Here is a 12,825-nt window from a genome sequence, read left to right as displayed (position 1 = left end):
GGAATAAAATTTTTATTACCTGCTTCCCCTTTTGGTATCAGGGAAAGTGTAGTGCTGGTTCAGTCTTCCGACTTCAAATTTTAATTATATAATGTATATAATTTATGTATATAATTATGCTAAAATTTAGCCTCATAAAAATAGAGCTTCAAACACACCATTTATTATATATCATTTTCAAATCTGTTGAGTTCAAATCAAATTTTCTATGGGAAGTTGTGACACTTTCATTCACTTTATCATGAAAGAACTGACAAAAAGACAGTGGAAATGTAGGTGGGGCACAGGAGTGCAAGAGCCCGTGGCTCTGGGAGTCCCAAACAGACCAGGTTTGACCACTCACCCCAGACAAACTCCAAAGGCAGAGAGATGAGTGATGGTGAAACAAGAAAGGGATTTATTTCACTGAAGCCAACAGCAGTGGCCTCAGAAAACGGTCTCCAAAGTGCGGACAACATTCTAGGTTTACATAAAGTAAATGTAGGACAAAGGTCAGTGGGTACATGCAGGTGGGCAGAAAAGGCCAGGTGGATCATTGGCGGGGGGGGGGTTCTTCCTGCCTCAGGGCAATCCTTATGGCTTGAGGGGGTAGTTTTGGTTCCCCATCACAAGGCGCACTGCTTGCAGGGTCTTTTGCCTGTGTAAAGAGATTAGCTGGAAGGAAGAACTTAATCAATTAGAAAGTTTGAGGTCAAAATGGAGGTAGTTGAAGTCCTCTTTCAAAAAGAGGAAAGTAGTGGGGGCGCCTGGGTGGCTCAGTCGTTAAGCGTCTGCCTTCGGCTCAGGTCATGATCCCAGGGTCCTGGGATTGAGCCCCACATCGGGCTCCCTGCTCCGCGGGAAACCTGCTTCTCTCTCTCCCACTCCCCCTGCTTGTGTTCCCTCTCACTGTCTCTCTCTCTGTCAAATAAATAAATAAAATATTTAAAAAAAAAAAAAAAAGAGGAAGGTAGTGAACCATGGGTATACTATATTCCAATTTGTGTAAATAAGTAGGAGGAATGTATATATTCATAATACATGGTGTGTTTGCACAGGAGTCAGTGGTGGAAAGATTACCTTTTTTCACATGGGTCTGTTTTACTCTTTCAAAAAATTAAAAAAATATATATATATATATACACATATATATACTAAAAGAAGTATGACACTTAAAGGCATCTGTCTCAAAACTAGGATTAAGACTGCTAATTGTTAAATTACATCAGTTTGCTTAAAGGAAACTCACATTTTCCAGTAGGGCTTCTATCTTTCTTTATACAGGCTGATTTAAGACTGAGTTCTGCAAATTTGCATGAAGGAAAGTGCTGTGGATAAGAAAAATGCCATTTCAAAACTCTGATTTGTTAAATGGGGTACTATCAACTAGACTACCAAGACTTACTTACTTTCTTCCTTATGTTAGTTTATACAAAGTAATGACTTTTATACCTATACTGTAGACTCGAAGTGCATATAAACTATCAGTACCCGGTCACCTTATTAAATATTTGGTGGGTGGGAGCAGAGCAGGACACGCATAGAAATTTCAAATAATTGCAAAACCCATCCTGCTTTTAGAACACAGTCAAAAGCCTATTTTCTTCATGGTAAGCCAGGGGGTAAGGTATGGCTTATTATTAGATGCCCAGTTAAGTATGCATTCTAGTTGTAGGATAAGGAAAAATGGATACTAATTAGATCATTTGTGGACAGAAGTGACTTCTCAATTTGTTCTTTCAAATTTTCAAGGTTTTTTTTTCAGTTAATCACCGAATATTAATTATATTCAACACAAAATCACTCTTGAAATACTTTCTTCCTTTGGTTTTCAGTGAAGGCTACACTTCTCATTTTCTCTTACTGGCTATTCTGTCTCCTGCCATTCTTTCAGCAATGTCTTTGTGATCTTGAGCAGGTAACTTAATCACTCTGGACCTCGTAACGATAAATGACGTTTTTAGCATAGTCTTCGCTCCCTAAATGGTAATTCTTGTATAACGTTACTTGTTACTACCACAAAGACAGCTCCGTGCGCCTGCGTGCCCGCTCTGAAACAAACCCACCCACACCTCGGAAAGGGCGAGCGGCAATGAGAATGCGGTGGAGGGGAACTGGGCAACGCTTTCCACGGCCGGAGCCAGGCTGGCAATCCTGGTCGAGTTCTCCACGCCCTCGCGCTGCTTAGCCCCGCGGAGCTGGAAGACAAGGCAGGAGGCTAGAATCCAGAAAAAGCGCCGGCTTCCGTGAGGGAAGCGGAACCATGACACCGCCCCAACGACTTCCGGCTTGGCGCACCTTTCCTTCAGCTCTATAACTGCACTTTCGATAAAAACATGGTGATTAACGTAACATAATAAAATAAAATTTTTAAAAAATGGAGTCCAATATTTCCCTCAGGCACCTCTATAGTTTCTTTATTTTCCCCTCTTTATGGCTCGATTTGACGATAAAGATTAAGTTGGAGGGATTATTGATAGGCGTGGCTACGGAAAAGGGGAGCATTTAAGCCGGCCTGGCGAAAGTGCGGAGCGGAAGTACCTGGTGCCCTCTCCCTCCGGCCGGAAGTTACGGGACTGAATGGATCCCGGAGCCGGCTGCTGCAGCTCCTCAATCTTCCTCTGAGGCTTGGCGGCCGCTGGGCCACCAGGTTCATGTGGAGGCTCCCAAGTTCCCGCGCCGCGCTTCGTGGGGTCCGCACGGCGGTGGAGCGGCACACTCGGGCCGAGGCGGCGACTGAGACAGCGGGCGCCATGGAGCGCGCTGTAGTGCGCTGTGTGCCCTCGGAGCCTAAGCTAAGCCTGTCGTTCGCGCTGGCCGACGGCAGCCACAAGAACATGCAGCGAGACCAAAGCGAGCCGCTGGGTCGGGCCCTCAGCCGGATAGCAACCAATGCCCTCAAAGGTCACGCTAAGGCGGCCGCCGCCAAAAAGAGCAGGAAGAACCGGCCAAATGCAGGTGGCGGCGTGGCCTGTGCGGGGCCTGGGCCCGAGCCGGCTGCGGCCTGCGAGCCCGTGGTGAAGCTGTACTACCGGGAGGAGGCAGTGGCTGAAGACGTGCTCAACGTGGACGCCTGGCAGGACGGCGCGGTGCTGCAGATCGGCGATGTCAAGTACAAGGTGGAGCGCAACCCGCCCGCCTTCACCGAGCTTCAGTTGCCACGCTACATCATGGCCGGTTTCCCGGTGTGTCCCAAGCTCAGCCTCGAATTTGGGGATCCCGCCAGCTCCGTCTTCCGTTGGTACAAGGAAGCCAAACCCGGAGCGGCAGAGCCTGAGGGTGGGGGCCCCTCGTCATTGTCTCCCTCTTCACCCTCTCCCAGTTGGACGGAGACGGGTGTGAACGAGCGCGTCTACACGCCGTCCAATGCCGACATCGGGCTCCGACTCAAGCTTCATTGCACCCCAGGCAATGGGCAGCGCTTCGGGCCCAGCCGGGAGTTGGAAAGTGTGTGTCCCGTGGAGGCTGGGCCTGGCACCTGCACCTTTGACCACCGGCATCTCTACACCAAGAAGGTGACGGACGACTCTCTCATCCGCACGGTCTCTTACAACCTCCTGGCCGACACGTACGCCCAGACTGAGTTTTCGAGGAGTGTCCTGTACCCGTACTGTGCCCCTTATGCCCTGGAACTCGACTACCGCCAGAACCTTATCCAGAAGGAGCTCACGGGCTACAACGCTGACCTCATCTGTTTGCAAGAGGTTGATCGCAGCGTGTTTACAGACAGCTTGGTGCCGGCCCTCGAGGCCTTTGGGCTGGAGGGCGTGTTTAGAATCAAGCAGCACGAAGGCCTGGCTACTTTCTACCGAAAGGCCAAATTCACTCTCCTTAGCCAGCATGACATTTCTTTCCACGAAGCCCTGGAGTCCGACCCACTTCACAAAGACCTGCTGGAGAAACTCGTTTTGTACCCGTCTGCGCAGGAGAGGGTGCTCCAGAGATCTTCTGTCCTCCAGGTAAAGCACCTCTGCCATTCTCTTTACATACTCGTCGATTTTTAGGGCCCTGGAAGATTTTTTCAGATTTTACTGAAGGGTGTTTGCTCTTGTATCTTCAACACAAAGGTTAGCTTTCATTCATTCATTGAGCAAATACTTACTGAGCACCTATAGTGTGCCAGGCACGTTTGAACAAGACAAACGGACTTTCATAGTGCTTACCATCTCGTGGGAAAGACGCATGCTGAATACAAGAACATAGTAATTAATTAATGTTTTCTTACTACTTGCCAAGCACTGTTCTGACACATTAAAGCACTTAAAATTTAATCACTAAATTCTATTCATGATATTAATATTACAGTGTATGTTAACCAGCTGGAATTTAAATAAAAACTCAAAACAAAAAAGTACTTAGTAATTGTGTCTGGCATATTTAATGAAGTATTCCACAAATATTAATATTTTAATTTTGGTCAGAGTAATCCTGCTATTTTTACAGATGTTATTCTTCCCATTTTATATATGGGGAAATTGTCAAGTTTACTTGTCCAATTTCACACAAGTGTGGAGCCAGGATTCTTCTTGCCCAGTTACTTATATATTACATCATCACTGAGCAGGGTGTTAAGCTGCCTTAGTTTTTTTTGTTTTTGGTTGGAGAGAATTTTTTAAAAATATGTTATTTGTATATTTGTCCAGAGTTTTTAGGTAACTGATTTTGTTCATAGTAAGATTTTGGAGTAGCTACCTTTTTTTTTTTTAAGCACCCAGTGTGTTTCATGCACCTCTGTGTAAGCTCATTTGGTTGAATCCATACAACAGTCCCCCTTGAGGTGGATGATAGTGTCTAACCAGTGACCAAGCTGACTTAGGAAAACAGTGTCTCTCTCCAGGTCACACTGCTATAAAATGGTTAAGAATGGGTATTCCATCTAGGCGGGACTGACTCTAAAGCCTGCCTTTACCCACTTAAAAACACCAACCTTAATGTTGTTCTCTAAAATAATATCCTTAACTTCCTCTATGTTGGACTGTTGTTAAAACATGTTATGCTGAATCCTGTTCATGTGTATCGTGAAACTTGTAGCAAAAGTTGAATTTCATAATTGCAATTATACTTTTCAGACAGGGAAGGTTATGAAATGTCAGTTCATCATATAGTCTTGAATTTAAAAAAAGAAAAACATTCAGGAGATTGACAGCAACTGAACTCTTGGCCCTTTGTTTATTTTAGGTTTCTGTTCTTCAGTCTACAAAGGACTCTTCTAAAAGGATATGTGTTGCTAATACCCATCTCTACTGGCATCCAAAAGGTGGGTTTTAGTGGTTTTCACAAGTGATGTAAACATGGTAACTTAAGGTCAGTAAGGCTGTTTTACACACATCTTTTTTATTTCTTTCAGTTTTATTGAGATATAATTTCATAACCGCATCAGGTTTAAAGTGTACAGCACAGTGACTTACATATATTGCAAAATGATTGCCATAATAAGTTTAGTTAACATCCCTCACCTCAGATCTGCAAAAATGTTTTTCCTTGTATGAGAACTTTTAGGATCTACTCTTAGCAACTTTTAAATATACCATATATCATTGTTAACTGTGGTCTTTATGTTTCTATAGTACTTATGTATCTCATAACTGAAATGTTTCTTTTTTACCTTTGGGCCACCTTCATCCAGTTCCCCTCGTCCAAATATATATTTTGAATGTCACCCAGATACTGTATGTAGTTTGTGGGCTTTTTTTTTTCTTCTTAAAGGCAACTTTTAAAAGTACTTACATTAATGTTTTTTATATTCACAGGTGGGTACATTCGTCTCATTCAAATGGCAGTAGCCTTGGCTCACATTCGACATGTCTCGTGTGACCTGTATGCTGGCATACCGGTTATATTTTGTGGAGACTTTAATAGTACCCCATCAACAGGAATGTATCATTTTGTTGTCAATGGCAACATCCCAGAGGATCATGAAGACTGGGCTTCCAATGGGGAAGAGGAACGGTGCAACATGTCCCTTACCCATTTCTTCAAACTGAAAAGTGCTTGTGGTGAACCTGCTTACACAAATTACGTTGGTGGCTTTCATGGATGTCTGGATTACATTTTCATTGACTTAAATGCTCTAGAGGTTGAACAGGTGATTCCATTACCTAGTCATGAAGAAGTTACCACCCACCAGGCCTTACCTAGTGTTTCCCATCCCTCTGATCACATAGCACTTGTATGTGATTTAAAATGGAAATAGACTGACAGGGCTCCGTAGCTCAGGGGTTAGAGCACTGGTCTCGTAAAATGGAAATAGACTTATGTTTAATGGAATTTAAGTCTGCTTTAGTAGGAAATCTAATATGAATCACAGCTTATGTATAACCATTAAAGAAGAAAACTAGACAGATACAAAGGCAAAATGTTGTTACTCTACTAGTTACGTTCCGGTGTCTTCATTACACAACTGTTCATATTTGTAGTTTCTCCACTTTTCTTTTTTCCTATGGTTGAAGGAAAAACATATATTTATGACTCCCAGGAAGAACATTGAATTATTATGTACATTTTTATAAGTACCTTTTTTTTAGATAGGAATTAAGAATTTTGTAAAAAAAAAAAAAAAACCATTTGAATGATTCTTTTAATTTTTCTACCATAACACATTTCAAATTGAATTATGTTTATATAATTAGGGAAAAATGCATACAGGTTAAAGTGAGAGGCCTAAGTCTGACACATGAAAGGAGTAACATTAGAGTCTACCTCTACCTCAATTTGGCTAGAATTTAATACAACTTCAGAGCTTTAACAGAAGATTAAAATATGCCATCACCAATTGTTAATTGCTTCTCATCTTTAATTTTTCAGTTAACATAAGGTATTATCATACTTTTGTTTTTAGGATTTTACTTTTTAGTATATGGTTCAAATGGACATTTAAATTCTTATTCTTACTGCAGCTCATTTGAACTTTTAGGATGCAAGCACAATTTAGTGTTCAAAGTGAATAACAACATATTCAACTTGATCCCATTTTCTTGCCCATGAAAAATGTTCATAAATCAATAGAGTATTTGACCGTATGATACTACAGAATGCAGCATGATAAATTACTTTATGAGAAACTGCCTACTGATATGGGCTTGACATTTTGGGTGAACCACTGAGCATTTCTTTGCTGGAAGAATTTTTGAAATTGTTGGTTTTTATAAATAGAAGGGGGATTTGTGGGGCTTTTGAGCATTTCTGAAACAAACCGTTCTTTTTATATACTTGAGTATTATAGTTCGAGTTATAGGAAAACATTGTATATATAATTTATATACTGTAAAAAATTTAAATATGAAGCCAAACTTTTTAAAATTAGAAATTACGGTTTTAGTGATTAGTTTCTAGCCTCGAGTGGTAACTGAGCTCTTCTAACTCAGTTATCACCATACCTTATTTGTAATGCTTTAGCTGTTACTTTTTTAATGTTCGGGATAACTATAATATCTCATATTTCTGCATTTAGTTTCTATAGCTTAGATATTAAAAGCCCACTCACTTCAAGAATTCTGATTTTCCACAGTCATGAGAGCTTTTGTCCCAAATTCGTTACTAATCTCTAAACCCAATACCATAAGAACTTTTCTCTTTTGATAAAGTAGGCTGTACTTTCATATTCTGCTCACTAGCCAATGTATTGTTAAGTCTTAGTAAGTTTGAGAATGAGTTTTACTTACAATTCAGTTTGAACCTTGAAGTATTTAAAATACTGGAAGGGGAAAATTAAAGTGGCAGTTTCTGGGGTCTTGATTAGAAAAAGCTATAAAAAGTTGATGCTACCAAATTGTGCCTTCCTAAATAACATTTTTGAGAGCATTTTAACATCAGTTCACAAATACATGAATATATTAAAGCCAGAATCTAATCCTTCTGCAAAATATATATTGTTTTCTTCCTTTTTAAAATGTTTTTGGTCTGCTTTCAAACATGTTGACAGGACCCTTAAAATAACGTGAGAGGAAACAAAGTTTCTAAGCAAAAAGCTGAGAAACATTTTGAAAGAAGAAATTGTAACATGACATGCTCACTCATGCCCTTGAGGAAAACATTCAGATTCTGTATTAACACCATGGCTAGCTAGATTGAACTCTGGTCGGAAGAACTAATCACTTATCAAACATTCCACATCCTGAATCTTTAACTTTGATATTTGCTCAGTGTGTGATCAGATTATATTGGCATTTCAGAATAGTAGACTGTAGAATATTATTGTGAAGTGCTGTATGCTCTGGTCAAATCTCCAGTATACAGATATATTAGTATGAATGGAGTCCAAGGGTAGGGAACAACACTAAGAAAATTGTATAAATAGGATACCAAAATTACCTTGTATTCATGAGTTAGAATAAAGTTTTATTCAGAAATGTTTGATTAAAGCCATCTTTGTGATTGAATTTTTCTATTTGGATTTTTTAGTACATTTAATAAAGTATGGAAAGTGTAGCACCTCTTTTTCTATGGTGAACCCATTTTATGATGTCACAAGTTCTTGCCATAGGAATTAACACTCCAAAATTTTATATTAATTGATTATAAAAGACTAAGAAAATTATAGAACACTGTCCTGTTAAATAAACTCTTGCACAATTGGCCATTGCAGAAATATACACTAGTAGTTTGTAATACATTAGCAAAAAAATCATTTCTGGCTGTAATGTGATGTTCTTTAAAATTCTGAATACCAAAATCAGTTTTAAATTTCCAAGTATTTCACTGGATGGTGACTTTCTGAGCGAACTAAGGGCTGATAATCAGAATTTGGCATGGTGGTTTCAGTCTGGAGGTGTATCTTGAGAAACAGTACAAGGGAGAGGGTCCAAAGAACACCATCATCGGAAGATATTCCTCGTGGAAGTTGATATCATTAGATCTCCTATTCTTCAACTGTACAATAAAGGCAGAGGTCCCCTACAAACTGGTTTGAGGGAAAACTAAAATCCATATTAATGAAAATTAGAGGTCTGCATTACTAGTGTATCATAAAATCCAAATGACAACACAATAGGGAAAATCCTAAAAAATTATAGCCAACACTAATTCTCTAATCAATTCAAAAACATTTAAATGTTTTGAAAGTTTAATATTTTACTCTAGTACTAGAAGGAAACACCTAGATTTCATTTAGGGAGAGGAAACAATTTAAGATTTTTAACTGATTTGGGTAATCAAATTCTATGGTCCCATAATGAGAAAGTACATGCTTTAGCATGGAAGGTACTAGAGCTGTACTGGGTGATTTTTTAGTACGAACTTGAGAACAATAAGACTATATTTTGAGATGATAATACCAAAGCATTTTTTAATTGAAGTGAAATTCACACTTCACTAATAAGATTAACCATTTTAAAATGTACGATTCCACTGCATTTAGTACATTTGTATTCACACTGTTGTGCAACCATTATCCCCAACTAGTTCCAAAACATTTTCATCACTCCAAAAGGGAACACTGACCCATAAAGTCGTGTCATACCATTTCCTCCTCCCCTCCAGACACTGGCAATTACTAATCTGCTTCCTGCCTCAATGGATTTCTCTATTTTGGACATTTCATAGAAATGGAATCATACAATATATGACCTTTTGTGTCTGGCTTTCTTTAATGTTTTTAAAGTTCTTCCATGTTTTATATATCAGTACTTCATTCCTTTGTATGGCTGAATATATTCTATTGTATGGTTCTACCACATTTTATTTATCCAAATGGATGTTTGGGTTGTTTCCACATTTTGGCTATTGTGCATAATGTTCCTATGAACATTCACGTATACATTTTTGTTTGAACACCTGTTTTCAATTCCTTTGGTTATATACCTTTTGAGAACCTGCCAAAATGTTTTCCACGGTGGCTACACCATTTTACATTCCCACCAGTGCTGTATGAGAGTTAGTTTCTCCACATCCTCACTAACTTAGGTGTTTTTGATTATAGTCATCCAAGTGGATATGAAGTGCTACCTCTACCAAGGCATGTTTATCTTGTTTAATCTTATTATGTTGTTGCAGTCATGAACTAGATTGTTCCCAGTGGATTACCCAACCGCCTCTATTTTTTTCCAGAGAGCTCATCTTCAGCAATTTCTACTTAATCTTACAAGCTTGTATCAAGTTGCAAAGGTCAGTCTCATTGCTTCTTTGGTAGAGATTTGGAGGAAAAACATTATAAAAAATACAAAAGTCCTGGAGTGTAAATAAATTGAAAAGATTAAGCAGCCTAAAACAAACCAAAAACAAGGTCACTTTAAAAATATGGGTCTACTTTGGTGATTTATTTCAGAGAAGGAACTTGCTTACTAACATCGGTCTTTAAATGGTTTAGCCATGCTCCACTATTACCTAACACTTTTTAAATCCCATTTTAGGTACAGAGCAGCAGATAGCAAGAATGCCTAAATACGAATTCCTGAGAAACTGAGATGGCTGTGGCTGAATATAACTCACCAAGTTATAATGCATAATCATCAAAAAGATAAAACTCTGCTTATTAAGAAACTTAGGTTTTGAAAAGAAAATCTGTAATTCAAGATAAGCTTTAGTAATACATTTTTTTAAAACATCGAGCTAATACATTAAAAGTTATAATATGGAGGGGCGCCTGGGTGGCTCAGTCGTTGGGCGTCTGCCTTCAGCTCAGGTCATGATCCCAGAGTCCTGGGATCGAGCCCCACGTCAGGCTCCCTGCTCCTCAGGAAGCCTGCTTCTCCCTCTCCCACACCCCCAGCTTGTGTTCCCTCTCTCACTGTGTCTCTCTCTGTCAAATAAAATCTTTAAAAAAAAAATTATAATATGGAACAAAATTATTTTACAGGTTGGCCATCTTCATAGTGTATTGAATAATACTGAAGCCAGATGCTAAAATTAACACTTCACATATAAATGATAAAGTAATCTTAAATTCTAGACCTTAAAATACTAAATCTTAGTATTTAGTTAAACTAAATACTAAGTTCAACTGGCTGATACCACCTTCAACATAACTAGCACCTAACAGCTGGATTCATGCTTCTAACAAACTCTCAGCTGTTAAAATCCATGTTTGTATTGTCAGTGTTAGGTTTTTACTCATAATCTTCAATTTCCTTGAGAAACTTCACTAAAAACTATCATTTATCTCCATCTTGTCCATTTTGTGTTGAGTGTATGTCAAAGGGTTTATATAACACAATCCATTTTGCCCAGTAACTCACTTTAATGGTCTTATCCTAGATTGTTGCTGATGTTCATCTTACTACATTTGAAGTATTCCTAGTTTGCATTTTTGGTTTCATCTCATTTATGTTCTTGAAATTGAAAACGGTTCAGTAGGGAATTGGATAGGCTTCATTTGGCGTTCTTATACTGGATGAACAATATACACACTTTTAAAAGAGTATTATATATAATCTTTATTTCCTGTGGAATAGTTTGGAGAAATGGTGTATCCAGGGACAAAAGCATTCAGCAATAAAGCTGATCTTTCTCAGAAAAGCTGGGTTAAGTATAGTATTTTGAATATCTTAAACCAAAGAAAAATATTTCTGCTGAAGCTGTAGAATTTTTAAGTATTCTAAATAATTGAATTATATTACCTCTTTCATGTCCTTTTATTACATATCTAAAAAAATTTGCCTTTTTGCAGCCTGGCTTGTGTCATTTTTCTTCATCCTAAATGAAAGAATCCCACAATGCTTTGGTTCTTCAATCCAAAATTGATCTTTATTTTTTCTCTTTAAGGGTTTCTGTTACTGCATGTGAAATCAATTGTCAAAGACTGGCATCAGAAATAAACTCCATACTCATTACCAATCACTCCATTCCCCCTTCCTCTCAGCTCTTTGAAACCACTTACCTACTTTTTGCCTCTATGGATTTGCCTATTTTGGACATTTCATATGAATGGAATCATATAATTATGTAGCCTTTTCTGACCAGCTCCTTTCGCTTAATATGTTTCTATATTGTAGTATGTATCAGTACTTCATTCCTTTATGATAATATTCCACTGTATGGACATACCATATTTTATTTATCCATTTATCAGTTGATAAGACATTTGGATTACTTCCAATTTGGCCTCCCTGGATAATGCTGTACATTTGTGTACAAGTTTTTGAGTGTACATGTTTTCATTTCTCTTGGGCATGTATCTAGGAATGGAATTGCTGGATCATACGGAAAATATTTAACCTTTTGAGGAACTGCCAGACTGTTACCCGAAGTAGTTGCACAATTTTGCACTCCCACCAGCAATGTATGTATGGGGATTCCCATTTCTCCACATCCTAACACCTGTTATCTTTTTTATTACAACTATCCTAGTGTGAAGTGGCATCTCATTTTGGTTTTGATTTGCATTTACCTGATGGCTAATGATGTTGAGCATCTTTTTTTTTTTTTTTTTTACAGATTTTATTTATTTATTTGAGAGAGACAGAGATAGCAAGAGAGAGCACAAGCGGGGAGCCCGACGAGGGGCTGGATCCCAGGACCCTAGGATTGTGACCTGAGCTAAAGGCAGACGCTTAACCGACTGGGCCACCCAGGCGCCCCTATGTTGAGCATCTTTTTATGTGCTTATTGTCATTTGTATATATTTGGAGCCCATTTTAAAAACTGCATTGCCTTTTTGTTGGGCAACCCTTCCCCGGGCCCGCTTTTAAAAATCATCATTCCTCACCTCTTCAAGGCTAGGCAGGCCCAGTCTGTGCTATATACATCTCTATTACTGGCATGGCACTCAACCCAGCCTGAAAGAAAGAGCCACGGCCACCAACGGATTGGTCAGTTCCTGAAAGCTAACTCCCTGCCTGCAGATGGCAGTGCTAAGCCTCCAAACACCAACTGAATTTAAATAAATTCATTTAAATAAATGCCCAATATAAT

The 12,825-nt window shown here is 39.0% G+C and overlaps 2 protein-coding genes across 4 annotated transcripts in view; one reads left to right on the top strand and one right to left on the bottom strand.

Annotated features, from left to right (window-relative positions):
- Positions 1–2,543, bottom strand: part of DNAH12 (dynein axonemal heavy chain 12) — a 241,211-nt gene extending 238,668 nt beyond the window's left edge. The window contains exons 1-2 of the mRNA XM_064594709.1: positions 2,052–2,543; positions 1,229–1,307 (exon numbers count right to left, since the gene is read on the bottom strand). The gene's annotated coding sequence lies outside the window, so the exon portion shown is untranslated. The remainder of the gene's footprint in view (positions 1–1,228; positions 1,308–2,051) is intronic.
- On the top strand, positions 2,527–12,182 carry PDE12 (phosphodiesterase 12). Of its 3 annotated transcripts, XR_010412493.1 has the most exons (4): positions 2,527–3,938; positions 5,158–5,236; positions 9,970–10,080; positions 10,326–12,179. XR_010412493.1 is itself a non-coding variant. In XM_064594897.1 (3 exons), exons 1-3 carry the CDS (start codon positions 2,634–2,636, stop codon positions 9,978–9,980), a joined length of 1,395 nt encoding a protein of 464 aa, XP_064450967.1. In that variant the 5' UTR covers positions 2,527–2,633; the 3' UTR covers positions 9,981–12,182. The 3 variants fall into 3 exon arrangements, 2 of the variants coding, with proteins under 2 accessions (XP_064450967.1, XP_045718086.1); XM_064594897.1 differs by having other exon boundaries at positions 9,970–12,182; XM_045862130.3 differs by lacking the exons at positions 9,970–10,080; positions 10,326–12,179 and adding an exon at positions 5,730–7,841.
- The last annotated feature ends 643 nt before the right edge of the window (positions 12,183–12,825 follow it).

Source organism: Mirounga angustirostris, unplaced genomic scaffold (genome assembly GCF_029215605.1).
Source record: "Mirounga angustirostris isolate CCGP_5_RB_7025 unplaced genomic scaffold, mMirAng1.0.hap1 SCAF_1, whole genome shotgun sequence".
In the NCBI taxonomy this organism is placed as follows: domain Eukaryota; kingdom Metazoa; phylum Chordata; class Mammalia; order Carnivora; family Phocidae; genus Mirounga; species Mirounga angustirostris.
Note: the sequence above shows the minus strand (reverse complement) of the source record. Positions and strands in the feature narration are given on the sequence as shown.

Excerpts from the sequence above, each read along its gene's own strand:
- PDE12 (XM_045862130.3), top strand. The coding sequence starts at position 2,634 with ATGTGGAGGCTCCCAAGTTCCCGCGCCGCGCTTCGTGGGGTCCGCACG. Across the intron at positions 3,939-5,157 it reads AGAGATCTTCTGTCCTCCAG|GTTTCTGTTCTTCAGTCTAC; the intron begins GTAAAGCACCTC and ends TGTTTATTTTAG. Across the intron at positions 5,237-5,729 it reads TCTCTACTGGCATCCAAAAG|GTGGGTACATTCGTCTCATT; the intron begins GTGGGTTTTAGT and ends TTATATTCACAG.